We start from the raw sequence: 21,391 nt of genomic DNA, 5'->3' as shown, positions 1-21,391 counted from the left end.
AATGCAGAGCCTGGTCACAAACTGCCAACTCATGAGCAAAATACATGGTTGCTATTATTTTAGGTAACTGCGTTCTAGAGTGTTTTGTTTCACAGCAGTGGGGAAGCAGAACAAATTTGATACCTAGAAGTGGAATAATATTAAATCAATCAATCAGTCAATATAAAGGCAACACGGTTTTCAGACTAGACAGCAGGCAGAAATTGGAAGAGCCTCACAGAGATCATTAGTGAAAGTAGGTAAGATCTTAAAGAAGATTCTGCCATTGAGGGCTTGAAGGGCAGTGAGTGACATTGTCTGTTTATTTGTGCCTTCTCTACAAAAGGTAGGCCCATTTTATAAATCTTTTCAAAGAATCAACATTGTTGATTTTCTCAATTGTAAGTTGATTTTCTATTTCATTAGTATCTGCTCTTATCTTGAAAATTTTTCACTTTTCTCGAGCTAATATTTGCTGTACTTTAACCTCTAGATATGAATGCATGCCTGATTGATTCCCAATGATTTTCTACTTCTAATATATTCATTCAAGGCTATTATTTAATTATCATATCTTTTAAAATATTTAAACATCTCTGTTTTGCTTTCTGATTTGACCCATTGAAATTTTATTTTTTATGTATTTATTTATTTATTTAAATTTTTTTTAACCTTTATTTATTTTTGAGACAGAGCATGAATGGGGGAGGGGCAGAGAGAGAGGGAGACACAGAATCTGAAGCAGGCTCCAGGCTCTGAGCCATCAGCCCAGAGCCCAATGCGGGGCTCGAACTCACGGACCGGGAGATCGTGACCTGAGCTGAAGTCGGACGCTTAACCGACTGAGCCACCCAGCCGCACCGACCCATTGATATTTTAAAAGTTTATGTTTCAATTTTGAAACATAAGAGAATTTCTTTTTTTTTCAATATATGAAATTTATTGTCAAATTGGTTTCCATACAACACCCAGTGCTCATCCCAAAAGGTGCCCTCCTCAATACCCATCACCCACCCTCCCCTCCCTCCCACTCCCCCATCAACCCTCAGTTTGTTCTCAGTTTTTAAGAGTCTCTTGAAACATAAGAGAATTTCTGATTATTATTCCTGATGTTTATCTTAACTGCATTGTGATTAAGAAATACATTCTATATGATCTCAAATTCAAGAGATAGTTGAAACTTGGTTTATAGTCCAATATAAAATCACTTTGAGGGGCTCCTGAATGGCTCCATCAGTTAAGCATCTGACTCCTGACTTCAGCTCAGGTCATGATCCCATGGTTTGTGAGTTCAGGCCCAGCATTGGGCTCTGAGCTGACAGGGCAAAGCCTGCTTGGGATTCTCTAACTCCCTCTTTCTCTGCCCCTCCCCCGCACTCTCTCTCCCTGTCTCAAAAATAAGTAGATAAACATTTAAAAAGTAAATAAAATGAAATCACTTTGAAATTCTTCTGTACAAGCTCGAAAGTTCATGGATTCTTCAGCTGTTGAGTGCAATGTTCTCTATTAAATTAGCTTTGTTAATCAAATTATGGCTCAGATCTGCTACAGGCTCATTGACATCTGGTCAGCTTTGGGTATCAACTACTGAGAAATGTGTGTTTTAAAAAAAAGATACTGGGGCGCCTGGATGGCTCAGTCGGTTAAGTGTCCGACTTCGGCTCAGGTCATGATCTCAAGATTCGTGAGTTCGAGCTCCGCGATGGGCTCTGTGCTGACAGCTCCGAGCCTGGAGCCTGCTTCGGATTCTGTGTCTCCCTCTCTCTCTGACCCTCCCCTGTTCATGCCCTGTCTCTCTCTGTCTCAAAAATAAATAAGCGTTAAAAAAAAAGATACTATGACAGACAGTAGATCTGCTTTTTTGCTTTTTGCTTTATATGTTTTGAGGCTCTATAATTTTTAATTTTCACACAGGTTCATGGCACATTTGAAAAAAACAAAAAAACCAAAAAACAAAAAACAAACCTATCATATCTTCCTGGTGGACTAAAAGTGTTACTGTTAGGAAGTGACCTTCTTTATCTACACTAATGTTTTTTGGCTTAAGTTTTACTTTGTCCTAATAATGTCCGTTTTCATTTGGTGACTTGTCCTGATGCAGCCTTTTCCTTTCTTTTGCTTTTAATATCTTCATACTTACATGTAAGGTGTATCTCTTGAAACAATGTACAATTGGGTTTAAAAATTTTTTAAACATTTATTCATTTTTGAGAGACAGAGCACAAGCAGGGAAGAGGCAGAGAATGAGGGAGACACAGAATCTGAAGCAGGCTCCAGGCTCTGAGCTGTCAGCACAGAGCTCGATGCAGGGAGATGGAACTGAGAGATCATGACCCGAGCTGAAGTCGGACACTTAACTGACTGAGCCGCCCAGGTGCCCCTACAATTGGGTTTTTAAAAACCAGGGTGCGTGGGTGGCTCAGTTAAGCTGCCGACTTCTCAGGTCATGATCTGGCAGTCTGTGAGTTCGAGCCCCACATCGGGCCCTGTGCTGACAGCTCAGAGCCTGGAGCCTGCTTCAGACTCCATGTCTCCCTCTCTCCCTGCCCCTCCCCCCCTCATGCTCTGTCTCTCTCACTCTCAAAAATAAACATAAAAAAAAAAAGTCCAAAAATCTTTGTCTTTGTTATAGGAGTATTTAATCACTTACATTTATTATAACTATACATTTGGTGTAAGTCTACCATATTATGTTGTGTCCTATGTTTGTCTCATATTACCTACTCTTTTTCTTAGTTTTTATATTCTTTTAGAAATATTTTTTAAAACTTTTTATTTATTTAAGTAATCTCTACGTCCAAGGTGGGGCTCAAACTCACGATCAAGAGTCATATGCTCCTTTGACTGAGGCAGCAAGGTGCCCCTAGAAAGATTATTTTTATTTTTTTTCCTGCTGTATTAGTTTGGAGATTATACCTTTTAAAAATTATTTTGGTGATTACTCTATAATACACCATTCATCCTTTACTTAACAAATTTGGGTACCAATCTTGACTTTTTAATCTTTCTCCTGGAAAATGGAAAACCATTAGAACACTTTAACTCAACTTACCACTTCATGATTTCAATCTACATCTTATCTGGTGTATTAAGTCTATTCTTTCACGTTATTATTTTATATACATTATTTTTATATAATAAGTGTTCATATGATTCTTATTTTCTAATATAATTATCAGTTTTACTTAATATTTTCTTTGGTCTTATCTCCTCAGGACTTCCATCTGGAATTACTTTCCTTATGCTTGAAGTGAATTGTTTAGAATGTCCTTTGATGGGGTTCAGCTGTGGCTGGTTCTCTCCATTTTGGACTGTTTATGTTTGTTAACGTTTTTATTTTACTTCCATTCTGGATATATACTTTGAGTATGGAATTCTAGGTTGGCAGTTATTGTCATTCAGTCTATTACTGTCTTCCACACGTGTATGTATTTTGTATGCAACCTTTCCAGATTGATTTCTCTCACTAAACAATATTCATCGAAGTTTCCTCCATGTCTTTGCTTGTCTTGATATCTCATTTCTTTTTAGTCCTGAATAACCTTCCAATGTTTGGATGTACCACAGTTTACTTAACCATTTACCTGCTGAAGTATATCTTGGCTGCTTCAAAGTTTTGGCACTTACAAGTAAGGCTATAAATATCTGCGTGCAGCTTGTTGTGTGTATGTAAGTTTTCAGTGTGTGCCTTTTTAACATTCCTTTTAAAATTAGGTTTGTTGAAGTTGTGGATTATTGTTTTTTATCAGTTCTGGAAAATTCTCTCTCATTATCTCTTCAAATATTGCCTCTGTCCCATTTCTCCCTTTTTTTCTTTCTATAACTACAATAAAAATATATTATATTCTGGGGTGGCTCAGTCAGTTTAAGCATCGGACTTCGGTTCAGGTCATGATCTCACAGCATGAGTTCGAGCCTCGGATAGGGCTCTGTCCTGACATCTCAGAGCCTGGAGCCTACTTCTGATTCTGTGTCTCCCTCTCTCTCTGCCCCTCCTCAGCTCACACTTTGTCTCTCTCTTTCACAAAAATAAACATTATACATATATAATGTTCTGTCTACAAATTTCTTGATCTCTCCCCTAAAACTTCCATCCTTATGTCACTCTTTGAAACATTCTGCATTATTTCTTCTCATCTGTCTCTTTAGCTTATTATTTCTCTCTTCTGTTGTGTTCAATCAGCAGCCAAATCTACCCTCTCACTTTTCATTTGTTACAATGTTGTTATAAATTATATTTGTTGTAATTTGCTATAAATTCTATAAATAAATTCATTTCTAGAAATGTTATATAGTTCTAAAAGGTGTCACTTTTGTAGTTTTTCTCTGATGAAATTTTCAACTAATTTTTATTTTTATTTTTATTTTTATTTATTTATTTATTTTTTTATTTTTTTTTTTTAATTTTAACGTTTATTTATTTTTGAGACAGAGAGAGACAGAGCATGAACGGGGGAGGGGCAGAGAGAGAGGGAGACACAGAATCGGAAACAGGCTCCAGGCTCTGAGCCATCAGCCCAGAGCCCGACGCGGGGCTCGAACCCACGGACCGCGAGATCGTGACCTGGCTGAAGTCGGACGCTTAACCGACTGCGCCACCCAGGCGCCCCAATTTTTATTTTTTTAAGCATAGTAAACATACTTGTTAGATCATCTATGTCTGAGAATTCAACTTACTTGTTATATCATCTATGTCTGGGAATTCTGTATCTGAAATCCTCGGATCAGTGCTGCTGATTCTTACTCATGGTTCCTATGCTTGTACCTTAGCTACTTGTTGACTTTGAAAAAAAATATTTATGGAGATTGCTCAAGCCCTTTTATGAAGGTCCCTTCCTTGGAAGAGGATTTGGGTTTTTTTCTGCTGGTCCTCTAGGGTACTACCAGTCCCCCAAAGGACTTTCGGCCAAATTGATGGTTTGAGTTTTTTTGGGTTGCTCTGGTGAAGTCAATGGGCACTTCTCCCTGGCGGCCAGGGCTTAGTCTTCCTTCCAGGGAGGGGTTTTCTCTTCTTTTATATGTTCCTTCTTCTGTTCAATGTTAAGACAACTCCCTTGTTCCACGGGACAATTGGGAGTATAATTCAATGTTAATTCTTTTTCATACTTACCACGAGCGTGGAATGGTTCAGAATCCCAGCTTCGTGTGAATTTGTGTGAGTGTGTACCAAATCCCAGATTTTGTGCAGGCTTTCACTTCTATCCTCCTTCAGGCTCTGGGCAGTCAAAACAAAATTTCACATTCATCATTGTTTCTGCTAGGGAGACAAAGGTCCTCTGGGCAAGAGTAATTTTGCCTTCTCTCTTAACTTTTAGGATTCTTACATCATGTTTGCCTGATTTTGATCAAAAATTTCTCACCACATTGTCCGCGTATTTTTTCTATTTTTATCCAGAATTGTCAGTTGTCTTTAAATTAAAGTATTGGTCTAAGTAACCTGTCATTTTCAGCAGCCAAAATTCCCTCAAATAATTTTTTTTTTTTGGAAAACGAAACACAAAAAGTATTTTTCTTGTCATCTCTCACTTCATTCAGAAAATTTTACATGAAATAATATTGATATGTCAAGAGTGTTATCAATTGCAAAGTGGAAAAACTATTCTAAGTATTTGGAATCTTTAGAGGGTTTTTGCTAATAGGATATGTATAATCTCTGAATTTTCAGCAGATGTTGGAGAGTTAAAACTGCTTTATTTCAAAAGAAATGGATGCATTTACTATAAAGTACAGTAATACAATTCTTTTGATCATTGTATTATGATTTAACTCAGACATTTCATTGTTTGTGCAATTTCTGCAAAGCCATGAAAGATGATATATATCCCTTTGGCAGGGAACCAACATTCTGGATGGGGCACTGGGTTTTTTAACTGCCCCGATAAATAATTTACACTTCAGGATATTATGCAGAAACCTTTTCAATTAACTTGTGTTGACAGAGAAACTAAATATAGTAGTCAATGAAAAAAAAAAATAACACATTCTTGACCTATCAGGCAGAAATAACCTTACTTAAAATATTATCTACTCTAGAAAATGAATATATTAAAGGGATAGATTGGGAATAATAATGATCATAAATATGAAAATGAAATATCTACTATTGTGTTGGTTTTAGAGAAAATTTTAACTTTTTATATGTACATTATTTTAGTTCACTAAAAGAAGTGCACACTGGTAGGAAGGAGCCAAAGTCTCTAAAACCTGAAAAATTTTGGTTCAAATCCTGGGCCCATCACTTTCTAGGCAAGTCACTTAGGCTTTCTGAAACTCTCTTCCCTTATCTGCAAATTAGGAATAAGAATATCTTGCAGTGTTGCTACAAGAATTAGAGATAATATATGTGAAATATCTCTCATAAATAATAATTATTCTAGAAAGAACTCTCTCTGGTGAGTTTAATCACATCTCAATTGTCCTAATTGAATTGATCATCCGTGGTCTTAGGGATTTGCAAGAATGGTGGCATTATTTTTAAAAAGAACATAAGCCCTCTTTATTTCTTTTCATGCATATATACTTATTTGAAAATTAATTATGAACCAGAGCAAATACATGCTGCTTGTGGCAGAATTAATTGTGTTGGCTTTGGCAAATCCTCTCTCATCAACTGAAGGCAGACTGCTTACTGGAAGGCACTAGTCAATAGTTTGAATGAACTATATAGATGTTTCCAGGGGAATCTGTGGCAAGATTCATTTTTTTCAGCCTGTGAGCCTTCTTTGTTGACAGTCTAGTTTCCCCTCCTACAAATTCCTAATTATTATTGACTATAACTGTCAAAAATGATGACACACTTACTCAAGGCTCTTTCATATGCATCATTCCGTGTTTTGAGTAAGAGTGTATAAGACAATCCAGCATCACTGTCACAAGCCCAAAGAACCCTTTACTCCCTGTGAAGGTTGAGCTTATTTTCCAGGATGTCGGAAGAGACCATCTGCCAGGCCAGTTAAATCAGCTCCATCTACCCTGACCAGCAATATGGTGGTAGACACCTTAGTTTTTGGTAATTAAATAACTAATTAAATAATCAGTCTAATATCTTGTGAGTAATTGATATGTTATATCCCCATGCCAGATGTTAGCAGGAAGAAGAAAATATTCAAACATGTCCTTGCCTTCCATGCACTATAGTCTGGTTCTTAGACACTCAACATGTAGCCTCCGCATCCCCCTTACGTCTACTTCTCTGGTTTGATTTGCAGCAGATAACTAGAAATAAATATTCCTAGGGTAGCCAGCGTTTCAGTTATGAACGTCCTTCTAATCCATTCACACTGCCCAAAACACTTATGCAGGATTATCCATCACATGTCATTCTACAATCTTAATCAAATTGCCTGCTGAAGGAAGCCTAGTATTTATTACATTTTTCCTAAATGGAAAACAGCTGTGATAAATTAAACTGTTCCCCAGAAATCTCATATTAGGAAAGATTCGCGGATACTCTCTCATATGTCAGCCTTTCCGACCATGAATAATATATTCCTCTACCCCTACCTGTGTCTTTGAGTGTGGCTAATTCACTTGGCCCCTTTTACTTCTCTGTGATGTATCATAGAAGTGAAATGTTTCCTGAGGCAGACTAGCCATATTTAGGTGATAAGCACAGATTTAAAAAAAGCAAAAAGAAAATGTCACCCAGAAGGTGGAGTAGTCAACAAGAGAACACATCGTTTCAAAGCCCCCTTCAAGAGCCATGGCCATCTAGAGCATAAATCTGCTTATGAATTCACCTAATATCTAATCAAATTCACCTAATATCTAATCAAATTTGATTGTATCTAATCAAATTTCTGGTTATAATTTTGTTCCCCAAATGGATTTCCTCACTGTGTGTCACCCAAAGGAAAGAGGTTTCCAGTTCCTTTGGTAGTTTCTCATTGTCTACTGACATCTTGACAAGTTCAAATATGTGAGGCTGCTGAGTGAGGGCCCAAGCATTGTACTTCTGTGATTTTACCAAAGAAATGCCATGTTGGCTGCCTCTCCTTCATCAGCCCCCTCCCTTTCCAGCTGTAACCCTCCATTTCTTTGTGTCTTCTATTATGCCATTGCTTGCTCATTTGCAAGGTGGTTTTTATTTGAAATTTATGCTTCTTGTCCCTGGTCAGTAATCCTGTTAATCTGCTTTTTTCTTTCTTTCTTTCTTTCTTTCTTTCTTTCTTTCTTTCAGCAGAAAACAATCCTCCCAGATATTTTAAGGAAAAGGGGATTGAGTAAAGTAGGGAAGTAGGTGCCTACAAAATAATGGGGAGGGCTGAAACACTGGGTTAGGTTATAGTAACAGGAATGAATCCAGAAATACTACAGAACTGACCTGTAAGAGGAAGCTACTACTTCTGTCATGCATGGTCAGGAGGGTGGGAGCCTGGGGGATGTTGGCAGAAATACTTATTTACAAGACACAGCTTTGATTCTGGGATCAGGAAACCAGAATCAGGATGCTGCTACTGCTGTAGACCCTGCTCAATACCCACTGAGAAGTGAGTGGACACAGAACTACAGGATCTACCTCAATTGCCTCTTGTTATCAAAACAAAACAAAACAACAAAAACAAGACTGAATAAAAAGAAGCAACTCTGTTTCCACAACTACCAGAAAATAGCCAAAAACAGTAGGAAGAAGGCCTCCTTTTAATCACTCATTCAAAATCTCACTGTAGAGGCATCTTTTGTTGGAAACTGGTTTTTGTCTGGAATGTGCACAGTGCAGTTGTTTTACTAAAAGGAAAGAAAACTGAATGGCAATTTAACATATCCAAGATAGTTCTGGTTCTATTTGTCTTCTTGTTTTTCTATAAACTGAATGCAAGTTATATTGAAGGCATCCTATCCTGCGCATAGCCCATTGTTCACATGAAATCTCTTAATGCTTGTATATGCATTACTGGGTAAGATAAGAATTACACACTGGAGTTAGTCATAAATTATACTCGGTGTAAGGTACTGACTTAGATCCTACATTGTCCCACACCCCAAAAGGCTATGGCTAAGTATGTGGTTGGTGCCTTTGAATGTCCCCATATCACACATAGTGAAAAAAAAAATCCCCACTGAAAATAAGAGCACATTTATTTAATGTCTTCCATCTCGCATTTATTTTAAGGAGGTGGGGACCCTCTAACCTGCTATTCCTTTCCTTTCTACCCTGCTGCATACTTTTCCAATTTAGCTATAGTTACTTCTTTGTGGCTACGATGATTTCTTTTAAAATATTCCAATACGGTTCTTCTCCTCTTTTACAGGTCACAAAGAGAGCTATGGTGTGTTCGGAGAAGAATGAAAAATCTACATTCGAGCCTTCTCCACCCTCCTGCAAAAGACTCCATTGGCTTTTGCAACACCCCCAACTTCATTTATCTATAGGATGGCTCTCGATAGCTTTGTGTGAGCTTTTTAAAGTTCAGCCAAGCCAGCTGCATGATCAACACAAAGACAATAGCTCCCACACACAGGGCTACATGGATTAAAGAACCCGATCCATCAGTAAATCTGCCAGATGGCAGTGGAAGAAAGCTTGTAACTCTCTCACTTTCATTTCAACAGCAGCAAACAATGTTCAATGTTTAAAATAAACTCTTCCAGATGAGCTAAAGATAAACTCTGAGGTGGGTGGACTTGAGCTTGCTAGGCTGCAGCTCTGAAGTGTTTGATTACATTAACACAAAACCCCTGGGTAGGACCCGCTTCTGTCAACAGAATGCTCAGACTCCAACACCTACTACATGAAGCCATTTCCTGTGCTTTCATGGGTTGGTGGCAGAAACTTGCTTTGCTTTTTTCACAAACTAATGATTATGTATTTCTCTGTGCTCAGCATTTCCTCAAACCATGTGTACAACTTCAAGATATTCCTAAAATGTTAACATTGTATGTCGGTCAGTACAAAAATCTCTTGAATAGATTTACAACTTAAACTTCTATTTACTCATTCATCTTACTGCTCTCATAGTAGCAGGAAAGGTGCTATTAGGATTTAAAACCATTCTGCTAATCACTGGATTACTATGTAGACTATAGGGTATACTCCCTCCAAAAAAAAAGAGTATTTTTTAAGTCAGAATTTATAAAGGAAGTTAGCAACTTCTTTTTTGTTGTTTTTTGAATAGATTTTAAAACTTGAGACTTGGAACAGACCAGGCTGTCATACATCATATGTAACATGGCAACTTCTAAAGACCGAAGGACATACTGAAAAAATAACTATTAAATATTAAGGAACTTACCTACTTAACACAATTAGTAGGGGCTTTAAATGAAGAAGAGAAACAAACAGGGTTAATGATGAAAATAAATCTTAGGATGCAAAAACACTCAGGACCAAATAAACCCAATAATCAATTAAGTCTATTGGGGTACTAAAATATATATATTTCAATTTAGATTAGAAGTCTTAGGGAAAATATGACTCACTATGCAGAACACATTTATTGCCAATTCCTCCAAATTGAAACTTTCTGGTGTCAGTGATAGCTCTATTTCATACAGTACTAGCCCTCCTCTTTGGAATTGGTTGGTTACATGAACAAGTTGATTAAAGAAGGAAATCATAAAGATGAATCATATGCACCCAGGATTTATTATTTCAACTTGAAACATACAGCATATTCATTTATTTGCCTATCTTCTGATACAAGGCAAAGGGCCCTTATTTGTTGTTTTTCTGAGTATGAGTTCACTTGGAATCCCATCTTATTGCATTATAGTCACTTACACAGTATAGTCTATGATTTCCAGTTTTTGTGTCTTTAAAATGGAGTCAAGGGGCGCCTGGGTGGCTCAGTAGGTTGAGCGTCCGACTTCGGCTCAGGTCATGATCTCACGGTCCGTGGGTTCGAGCCCCGCGTCGGGTTCTGTGCTGACTGCTCGGAGCCTGGAGCCTGCTTCCGATTCTGTGTCTCCCTCTCTCTCTGACCCTCCCCTGTTCATGCTCTGTCTCTCTCTGTCTCAAAAATAAATAAAAATTTAAAAAAAATAAAATAAAATGGAGTCAAAGTTGAAAGTCACCTGCAAAGCACTAAATATAGACACCTTTTAGATTTTTATAAATATATTTTTAGTATTTGACAGGTGTTTTGAAACTTTATTCAACAGCAAGTTTCTAGCGATCTGCCCTCATTTAATTGTAAGAAAGCACTCAGCTTACCTTTCATAGAAGTTCTTTCTCTTTGTGCTCATATTTCATTGGTTTGTATTATGATGAATAACTTCTATTATGATTAATAATAGTGCACAACTAACCCACACACACAGATTTGGTTGTGTTTTCTTTGTTGCCCCCTGCCTCCCCAAAGCCTAGAATAATGCCTGGCACATAATAGGCATTCAATAAATATCTGTTAAGTGAATACATGAATGCTCTACAACTCACTCTTCCTAAATATATGATAGAACAGGTGGGAGCAGAATTCTGAGCCAGAGGTGCCCTGCCAGCCTAGAGCATTTGCACCGTATGGGTATCAGTCAGTATGTTTTACAAGAGTGGAGTAATTACAGTAAGTCAATGGTCGGTTAAAGGTGCTTCTCTGTACTTTGGTGATATATCTAATTTAGCAAAAACTCTTCCTTACTGGTGGTGCAAAATGGAGCACTCCACCTAACTTGCCTTTAGGAATAAACTACTCCCTCCATGTTAACCTGTAACTAATTTAACTCCCTATTCTCCAGATAAGCTTTGTGAAACATCTGAAGCTGTCTGTAGGGGCCAAGCTCCTGAAGGGTGATTAGTAACATGTTCTCTCTTCAGTGTTCCTTAGGACATTTGGAATCAATTAAATATTCAAATAGAGGTTCCCTCAGATCTCTGGCCAGGCTCAGCAGGTTTGTGAGGGGAGAGAGTTGAAGGCGGATAACTATGATTCCTCACACCAGAATCGATAGCTGGAGAGAGGTTTTAAAAAATACACTCTCTAGACTTCCTGGGCTCCAAACAAATAGTCATACAAGGTTAGAAATGATATGAAGAAACAACAGGAGCCACACAAAGAAACTGGTGTTACAGCACCCTCAAGAACCGCTGTCATGCACAGTGTCTGAAAGAGAAGAAGAGTTAGTTAGTCCATTGGGCTGTTGCATAAATATAATGGTCTGGCCTGCATGAGCTAAGAATGGTTTTTACATTTTTTAAAGGATCATAAAAGAAAAAGAACATGTACCACAGATTGTATATGGCCTAGTGACTTTAAATATTTACAGTCTGGCCTTTTGTAAAAAGTTTGCTGACCCTTGGTTTAGTTTTGCTTCCATCATACGAACTCATATAAACATTACTATTATTAATTACTATTACCATTAATAATAATGATCAGGTGCATTTGGGAAGGGGAAATGGATGAGTGCCTATTATGTGCCAGGCACTTTGCTAAATGCTTTATTTACGTACTCTAATATATTCACTGCACAGTCCTTTAAAGGATTATCTGAATGATAGAGCCAAGAAAACAGAAGCTCAAGGAGGTTAAGTGTCTAGCCAGTGTCTCAGGGAGAACTGGATAGTTGAGCTGTTAATCGAATCTGATGTGGTGGTGTCTTTATGCCATGAGATCCCTTTCCCATTTAAATGCTACTGGGAACCGCCTATACAAAATAGTTACTCTGAGTAGAATCGAGGCAGAAAAGCTAGCAGGTTCACTTCTTTTCAGAACAAGTTGCTTGATGTAGAAGGCAACATTTCAAAAGATGAAGCCAGAAACCAACATGAAAATGGGTTTCTAACCCAATTATTGCATCATCTGGCACACTGCACACTTCTAACAATATTTTGCTAAGGGTGAGAATAAGTATCAGCGGAACAGAATTGCATTTTGCTCATTTCTTTGCCCAGTGAAATGGTTAGAAGTCAGCAGAACAGAAGAGTTTAATAATAATCTTCAAAATCTAACTAGTCATACTATAGCTATTAGCCCTCGATTCCATACAACACGGGGTGGGAAGGACATCTTCCAAATGGCAGCTCATTTTACCTAAATACTTGGTGTTTCCAGATGAGTTTCTAGTTTTCCATCATGATAAATTAATATATCCTATTTTATTATGGTGCCGCAAACAAGAACTCTGAAAGGCTCAACTCTTACAAAAGGCCCAACTCCCCTGAAAAGCATCAGGTATCAAAATGAAGCCAGAAAAGATGGTATTAACTGGAAGAAAAAAAAAGTAAAAAAGGCGCTCTTTTTAATGAAGTCGAGGTGTAGGACAGATTTATTAGCTTCCATTTCTCCAAGTTGCATTCTGGTGTATTTCCTGCCATATTTCTAAGTTCAGCAAGTCTCTTTGTGGAGTATTTTTTAAAAATACATTTCAAAGAACATGATGCAGCTATACCCACTACACCTGCAGAGGCACACCTGTGATGATACAAACACTGTGTTCCTCAGATGCACAACCCAGTGCTCTAACGGAAAACAGATCTTCTGTGTAATCTGCCAAGGTCCTGCCATTCTCGAAAAGAATTGATACTGGTAACCAGATAATATAAATAGTCTTAAAAATAATAACCAACCGAGGATTACTCCTGAGCAAAATGGTCCTTAAATTCAGTATTGTACAGTCCATCATTTTCTGTCCCAATTCCTTTTCCAATAAGAGATGGTTAAGACAAAGAAATGCTAATTATTATTTCTGATGTTACAGTACAGATACCTACAATAGCCCTATTCAGACTTATTCTTAGGCACACCACTGACCCATTACTTATTACTCATTCAAACATCATTATTCAATGTTTACTGTGTGTCAAGTACTACACTTGATTCTTGAGGAAGGAACACTAATAAGAATATAACAAAATAAAAAAAAAATTCCTTGAAGAATTCTTATTCTAATTATCTAACTGGATTTTTGAGCAAATAATTAGTAAATCTCCAAAGTCAATGAAAACAAAGTAGAAAAAGGACTGGTTCTGCCTACAGGGATTGAAGGAACGATATAAGGAAAGGCCAAGAAGCAGGTGAACATATGACTGATTTATACTGATGACTGGGTTATACAATGGAATGAAGAGAGATTCCTGTCTGAGACATTAGTCACTAGGCACCTGTGCCTATTTAAATCTAAATTAATGTTAAATAAGATTAGAAATGCAGGTCTCAGTTATATTTCAAGTACTCAAAAACCACACGTATCTAGAGTGTACCTCACAGGACAGCACAGACACAATTATTTCCATCATTGCAGAAAGTTCTATTGGGCAACACTAAGAGGACAAGTTAAGCCTGTGGCCAGTTCCTGGATAGTCTCAAATGTATATTAAAGAGTTTAAACTTTAAATAGAAGTAGTTTATAAACTACCATATTCTGCTAAGTCCTTTCAGGAATTAGCAAAAGGAACATATTTGGGGGAAGACAATACTAACAAGTATTGTAATTACTTGTTTTATCCATTAAGTTTCTCTACTTAAGACTTTTTTGTTTTGTATTATTTGTTTGTTTTTTTAGAGAGAGAAGAAAGAGGGTTGGGGGTTGAGGGGCACAGGAAGAGAATCACAAGCAGGCTCCGTGCTCGGAGCCTGACACGGGCTCGATCCCATGACCCTGGGATCATGACCTGAGCTGAAATCAAGAGTTGGATGCTAAACCAACTGAACCACCCAAGTGCCCCTTAAGACTTCTTTTGAAGAAAGAATTCTGCAGCTTAACAAAAAAAGGCTGGAAACCCACTGTTATGGGCAATTGGAAACCACCACATATTTTTAAGCAGGGATATGACACTGTGACACAGATTAGGGTTTTTGAAGTATTACTTCTTTTTTAATTTTTTTTTTAACGTTTATTTATTTTTGACACAGAGAGAGACCGAGCATGAACTGGGGAGGGTCAGAGAGAGGGAGACACAGAATCTGAAACAGACTCCAGGCTCTGAGTTGTCAGCACAGAGCCCGACGCGGGGCTCGAACTCACAGACTGCGAGATCATGACCTGAGCCGAAGTCAGCCGCTTAACCGACTGAGCCACCCAGGCGCCCCGAAATATTACTTCTTAATGCAGCATGCAAGATGTGTGGGAAGGGAAGACACTGGGCATACCAAGATCAGTGGAGGCTAATAAGATGATAAAGGACACAATTTAGTGAAACTTGTAAAAAAAAAATATGCACAATTAAGAATTTGCATCACTGAATTTATTCCAAGTGAGAATCGTGCACACAATAGGCATATTATTTTCACACAAAAACCAGCACTGCAATATAAATATTTAACACTTTGGCCATGAAACTCAGAAAGATATTTGAAAAAACTTCTCAAGGTGTTTAAGTCACTGGATTCTTTAATATTTATAATCCATGCTTGCTCAATCATAATTTATAAAATTGTTCATTATATATTCATTATACTATTGCTCATTACACCACTCATTATGCTTATATTTAAAACTTTTCTGAAATTTTATGTTCTCTAGAAAATAACTTTTTTAGTACCTTCAAAATATCCTTATGTACCTCTCAGCAGTTACTGTAAAACCAAAGCTGTGTTTTCAAGTAGCAAGTACTCAAGCCACACCATTTCTGATTACAGATGTAAGGCATCCAGTTTTATAAATAGCTCTTTCACTCCTTGTTCCTATTTTAATATGCCAACCATTACTTCACTGATATCCCAGAGTTTTCTTGCAACAGACTCATCCATAGCTTTGGGCAATAGCGCTTCCTCTTTACAGTCCCCAAAGTACTTTCCCGACACGCCTTCCACCTCAGGTGAAGAGGCTAAATAAACTGAAGTCTGGGCACCTTCTACTGGGGTTTTAAAAAAAGCCCACGACACCAAATTGAAAAGTGGTTTGACCAACAGTGGAATGTGTATGTGCCTGCCAAGATTCGTCCGCACAATACCAGGGTGTAATACGTTGACAGTAACGTTTGTGCCTTCTAAGCGGCGGGCTAGTTCTCTGGTAAAAAGAATGTTAGCCAGTTTGCTCCGACTGTAACAAAAGCTTTTATTATAGCTTTGTTCACTGTTCAAGTCTTCAAAGTTGATGTCTCCATATTTATAAAGTTTGGAAGAGACTACCACAATCCTGCTGGGAGCTGAACTTTTGAGGAGTCCAAGGAGAAGATTGGTGAGTAGGAAGTGCCCCAGATGGTTCACTCCAAACTGCATCTCAAAACCATCTTCGGTCTTCATATAAGGGCACTGGAAGATCCCTGCATTGTTGATTAAGACATCCAGTCTAGGCTCTTCCTTTAAATGTCAAAAAGAGAATGAGGTAATTATGAACACAGGCCTCAAATGAAATTAAAAACAAATTCTTGCAAAGTACTAAAATTCTATACAATGCCTTCAAGGGTTTTCAACAGTTGAGGGTGGGTTGCATGCTTAATGGGGGGCTTGTGCTTCTCACATGTTATCTCATCTACCCTCAACAACTTCAAGAGCAAACTGAAGCACCCGGGTTAGGTGATTTGTGAAGACAGGGCTCCTAAGTGGCAAACAAAAATTGGAAGAGGAAATCTTCTGACAGCAATGCCCTATTTTTTAATGCCCCTATTTTTAATTAGTAAGCTAGCTTGCTTTTCTAATTGGGAGTTTCAAACCATAGCTAGAGAATCGATGTGTGCTAGAAAGTGGAAGTATAGCAGAAGGCAGGTCAGCATCCTTTATTCCCAGAGCTGCTATTAACAATGCCAGGGCCAAATTAGGATTTCTCCATTCTGTAGTTTTCTAAGGGCAAACAGTACCATGGGGATAGAGCAACTTCAAGTGGTTTCCTCAAAATTGGGACAATAGAGAGGGTCAAGGATGCAAAATAAGACTGGAGAGGATATCAAGAATAAACCAAAGAAATATTAAGAAAAAAACAAGTAGGTAATATCAAAATATCAGAAACTACACAATGGGGAAAAAAAAACAATGCAATGAAACATAATACTAAGTCTCACAATGACAGCAAAGGACATTTAGAGAGGAGTTAGCCCCAACAAACACCTTTAACATCTATTAGGATTCTAGAATACAGTTCTTTTTTTCCCTGTATGAAATCTACCTCTTTCAAGCTACAAGAGGCCCGCAGCTTGGAAGATCTATATAGTCAGAATTCTGCACTTTGTACCCTCCTGCATCTCTCCAGAGTAAAATGCTAAAATTTAGACTGTCCTCAAAAGGAAGTCTTTTCATTTTTTAATTCATATTAAGTTGGTTTTCCCCAGCCCTTTCCTGGCTCCTCTCTGTCTCTTCTGATGGGCAGAGAAAAAAATGCACAACATGTTCCAGGTGTAAAGACAGAGTGATGGCCTACGATTAAATTAATTTGAGGTCAAATTTCAAATTTCACTGGCCCTTTTGCCAAGTGCAAGTAAAAAGAAAAATGTGTTAAATTTCACAACTGTTATCACAGCCTACATGTCAGAGGATCAACTATTTATCATTCTGTCTGTCTACGCACCTTTGGCTTTTCCAACAGTCAACTTCAAAAAGAAGGCAAAAGTTCACCCGTGGGGGAAAGAAAGGAGTGTTCTTTTTTCACTAATCCTTTGGAAGAGTTTCCCGTATTAATCATTTCTGAGCCATCATTCTTTGCTGGGCTTGTATTATTTTAAGACTTTATCATTCACTATTTTTTTTTTTTTAATTCGAGGAGATAAATGATATAAATACCATGAATACCAACCTGTGGGAAATTTACACTTCCACTAAAAAAAATATATATATATATATATATATATATATATATATATATATATATGGTTATTGTCACTGAACTTCAGAGCCAGGAAGAGACTTAATAAAGTTTATCTCTTTAACTTTTAATTAGTTCTGTCTCAAATGGCCAAAGTGGTTAAATGCTGTAAGTATCAGAAATGAGAAGCATTCCCAGACCCATCCACATTTTAATGAACACGAAGACCCACTTTTTATGCTTCAACATCTTTTATACATCAGTATTGTTAACTGTTTTAGCTGATAATGAAACACTAGTTATTAAGACAAACAGACAAAAAAGATCTGCAATAGTTCCCAAACAATGCATCAAAGCGCCCTACAGCCTCATAAGGGACTCCACAGGGTGCTATGGATAATTTTATATTTTCCAGGGAAACAAAGTGATAATCTGCACAACATCTCAAACTACTAGCTGCAGGGGGTTCACAGCTTAAACATTAAATTCTGCTAAATTCCTTTCAATGGTGTCTCATCTCTGCAAAGCTGAGTTTTTACCAAAATGCAAGTACAATTGTTAAAAATCAATGTAGAACAAAAAAAGATGGACATTTCCAGTCTGATCCCAAAGACTGAGAAGTTGGTGCAGTGAACAACAGGTGCACATTTCCCATCACTAGTTATGGTTATTGAACAATGAAATAAAAATTTTTTTCTTTGAATTATGTGTATTATTTTTTCAAACAGCTACTAAGTTGTTAGGATGTAAATACTGGGTTGTTTGGACCTAATTACTTAATAAACTGATAGATCTTTCCTTTGGCTCACCAGCATTATGAAAAAAAATAATTAGTTTGGGAACCTCTGCTGTAGACTCAAGAGGCTCCATTTCATACAGGCACCTTTCCCATGCCAGCTAATTTTAAATTTCACTTTTCTATATGGCCTTTTGCAAGTTATCCCTGCAGGAAACTCTTCTATCTCAATTTCAACAGAGGACATCCCCTGCAGTGGAATATTTATCAGCTAACCGAAGAAATCCTACACCTCACTGGCAGGCAGCAGGAGTATAGAAGCTAACAGCGAGGGCTTTGGAGACAGATCCTGGGCAAATTACTTGGCCTATCTATGCCTTCATTGCCTAACGTTGTAAAATGAGGATAAAAATGTCTACCAGGGTTGCTGTGAGGCTTCGATGACAGTAATAGCCAAGGGCACTTTAATTTCATCATAAGTGCTTGGAACACCTCCTGGCACACAGGAAAGCCATTGTAAGAATGCTTGGAACACCTCCTGGCACATAGGAAACCTTCAATAAATACTAAGTATTATATTTATTTGTCCCCGTTTAGAGCACTTGGCCACTGGGATTCTGAGCTCCAGTATATTTAGAAATCAGGCCAGATACTGCTTAAGGATGTGGTGCTAATGAGTCCACTGGTGACAGAGAACTAAACTTCCTACCCCAGTAGGGGGGGAACATTGTTTCAAGGTCCCTGGCTCTAAGGTTCTCTGAAAGATGGCTTGGTGCAGATTCACTCGGGACACAGAAAAAACAGTCCGTGACCTCGCGGATCTCCTCCAGGGCTGGTCCTCACGTAACGAAAGGAAATGTGCAGAAACTGGCTTATTTTCCTCTTGGGGCCATTATTTCCCCAGCATCTTTGGAAGGCAGACGCCTGTCCTACCAATTTTCCCAGCCTGCACTCCCTAGCCTTCTCAAAACCACTGGACTGTTGGGACTCTTAGGTTTGGTCTTTCCCAAGGTCACACCCCCCGGACTCTGGGCGGCCACCCGCCGTTCAGCCCACGCCCCGCCCGCTCGCCGAGGCCTGCGCCCGTCCCCGATCTCCAGCTGGCTCCCGGAGCCCCACACCTGGAGCATCTCCTGACAGAAGGCGCGCACCGAACGCAGCGAGGCGAGGTCCAACTCCCTGACGACGAGCTCGCCGGCCTCCCCGGCGTCGGAGCCCGGCCCGGGGCCCCCAGCCTGGCGGAGCTCGCGGCGGAGCTGACCCGCTGCCTCTTCGGCGCGCGCGCGGTCACGGCAGCCCATGATCACCCGCGCCCCTAGGCGCAGCAGCTCGGCGGCCGTGGCGCGGCCCAGGCCACTGTTCGCCCCTGTGATCAGCACAGTCTTCCCGTGCATGAGGCCGGAGTCCCCTCCTCCGTGCTGGACACTGGGCCCCACGAAGCGCCGGGCCGCCAGCCACAGAGCCCCACCCAGTGCAGCCAGGAGTGCCGCTACTGTAGCCACCAGGGCCATAGCCGCGGGGGCCGAGGGCCCACCGGACCCTGCGCGGGACTTCCGGAGTGGTCGCGCGCGCCAGGGACTAAGGCTGCCACCTGCACGCGAAGAATTCTGGGGCGCGGCCTTTCGCCGCCTGACGGGACGGCGTGGGGCATACTGGGACTTGTAGTTTTCCTTCCGAGGGCATCTGATTGGTTGCGGGAGGAGAGCTCCCTGGGTCGTGGTGACTCCGTGGAGAGGTCTCCAGCCTGAGCGTGGAGGGTGAGCACAGGCCCCAGAGTAGCGGGGTCGACCCCATGGGAATGCCTAATGAATATTTTTAATTTACAAACCCCATACATCGGAGCTTGCTTAGTATATTTTCCGTTAAAGGGCCCTGGGACTTGTTACCCTCAGTGAAGTTTACTTTCACCCTCAGGAGAATTGTCCCTGCCCACCTGGAGTCTGAGGAAGGGCTCTTTTTTATTATGATGAGGCGAAGAACTCAGCAACAGGAACCACTCGGAAATGGAATGGATCAGTGGTTCTGGTTGGTTTAGCGTTGTATCAGAATCTCCTGGAGGACTCATAAAAAACAATCCCCCCCCCGAAATTGTAGGGTGCCAGTACGAGTTTAGAATTCAATAAGTTCCAGATGGGACCTGAGACTTTGCAATTCTAACAAGTTCCCAGGTGATTCTGAAGCTGCTGATTTGTGGACCACAGTTTGAGAACTGAAAACCATTGTCATTGGTCTCTATAGCAAAAGGCATCCTCCAATGGTCTTATTTCATACTGGCAGAGATACAGTGGGAAAAGCCCATTCACTAGTGCCTCCACGCCTCCCTCCAGGAGGCTATTCAACGTGATAATGGAAGGGAACGTGCTTTGTACACTGTAAAAATGACACAAAGATGCGAGGTCTTATTGCCACAGGGACCCATCTTCAAGCTGCAAACTTCATAGCTTTAGACCCGACTTTTCTCAAGTCGTCATTCGTTCATCTACTCACCCATCCAGTGTGTGCCAGGCCCCTGCCCTGGGAGAGTCACAGAGAAATAGGACACCATTTCTTCCCTCAATGTGCTTATTGTCTTGTACAGAGACCTCCCCTGCCAAAGCCCCCATTCTAGAATCTTTAGGGTAAGAGAGGAGTCACACAACTTGTACAGTTTGAAATTAACTCCCTAGATTATTTTGATAAACTCTCCTCCACTCCTGTACATTTGGGAAGGATATAACATGCATTGAACACGCACATAGAAGAGGGTTAGAATGCCGGAAGAAGGTTTCGTGTGAGTGCTGAAGGTAGAGCTTGCAGGTGGGAAGGAGCACTGTCCCTGAGGATTCCACAAGGCACCAGAGAAGAAGTCACCAGGGGTGGGCCTTTATTTCTTCCTTTTGGTAATTTGAAGTTGCCTCTCAAGCTCACTGATCCCAGAGCACATCTTTTTCCTCTTTCTTTTTCTACCTATCCATGTCTTTTTCATCCTTAAAAGCTCACCTCGGTTCTCTCTATAGTCTGACCACATCCAGCCCACACAGATCTCTTCCTCAACTTCCATGTGCGACCCTCTCTTGGCACTGA

General features: G+C 39.6%; 1 protein-coding gene across 2 annotated transcripts; it reads right to left on the bottom strand.

Moving 5' to 3' along the window:
• Positions 1-15,078: 15,078 nt before the first annotated feature.
• RDH14 (retinol dehydrogenase 14) lies at positions 15,079-19,932 on the bottom strand. 2 transcript variants are annotated; one of them, XM_043604481.1, is made up of 2 exons: positions 19,450-19,932; positions 15,079-16,157 (listed from the first exon to the last, which is right to left on the bottom strand). In XM_043604481.1, the coding sequence occupies exons 1-2, from the start codon at positions 19,837-19,839 to the stop codon at positions 15,540-15,542; spliced, it is 1,008 nt and encodes a 335-aa protein (XP_043460416.1). In that variant the 5' UTR covers positions 19,840-19,932; the 3' UTR covers positions 15,079-15,539. The 2 variants fall into 2 exon arrangements, with proteins under 2 accessions (XP_043460416.1, XP_043460417.1); XM_043604482.1 differs by having other exon boundaries at positions 19,480-19,923.
• Positions 19,933-21,391: the final 1,459 nt, after the last annotated feature.

The sequence above is a fragment of the Prionailurus bengalensis genome, chromosome A3 (genome assembly GCF_016509475.1).
Source record: "Prionailurus bengalensis isolate Pbe53 chromosome A3, Fcat_Pben_1.1_paternal_pri, whole genome shotgun sequence".
Lineage (NCBI taxonomy): Eukaryota > Metazoa > Chordata > Mammalia > Carnivora > Felidae > Prionailurus > Prionailurus bengalensis.
The sequence above is the reverse complement of the archived record's forward strand: the minus strand, read 5'-3'. Positions and strand labels throughout refer to the sequence as shown.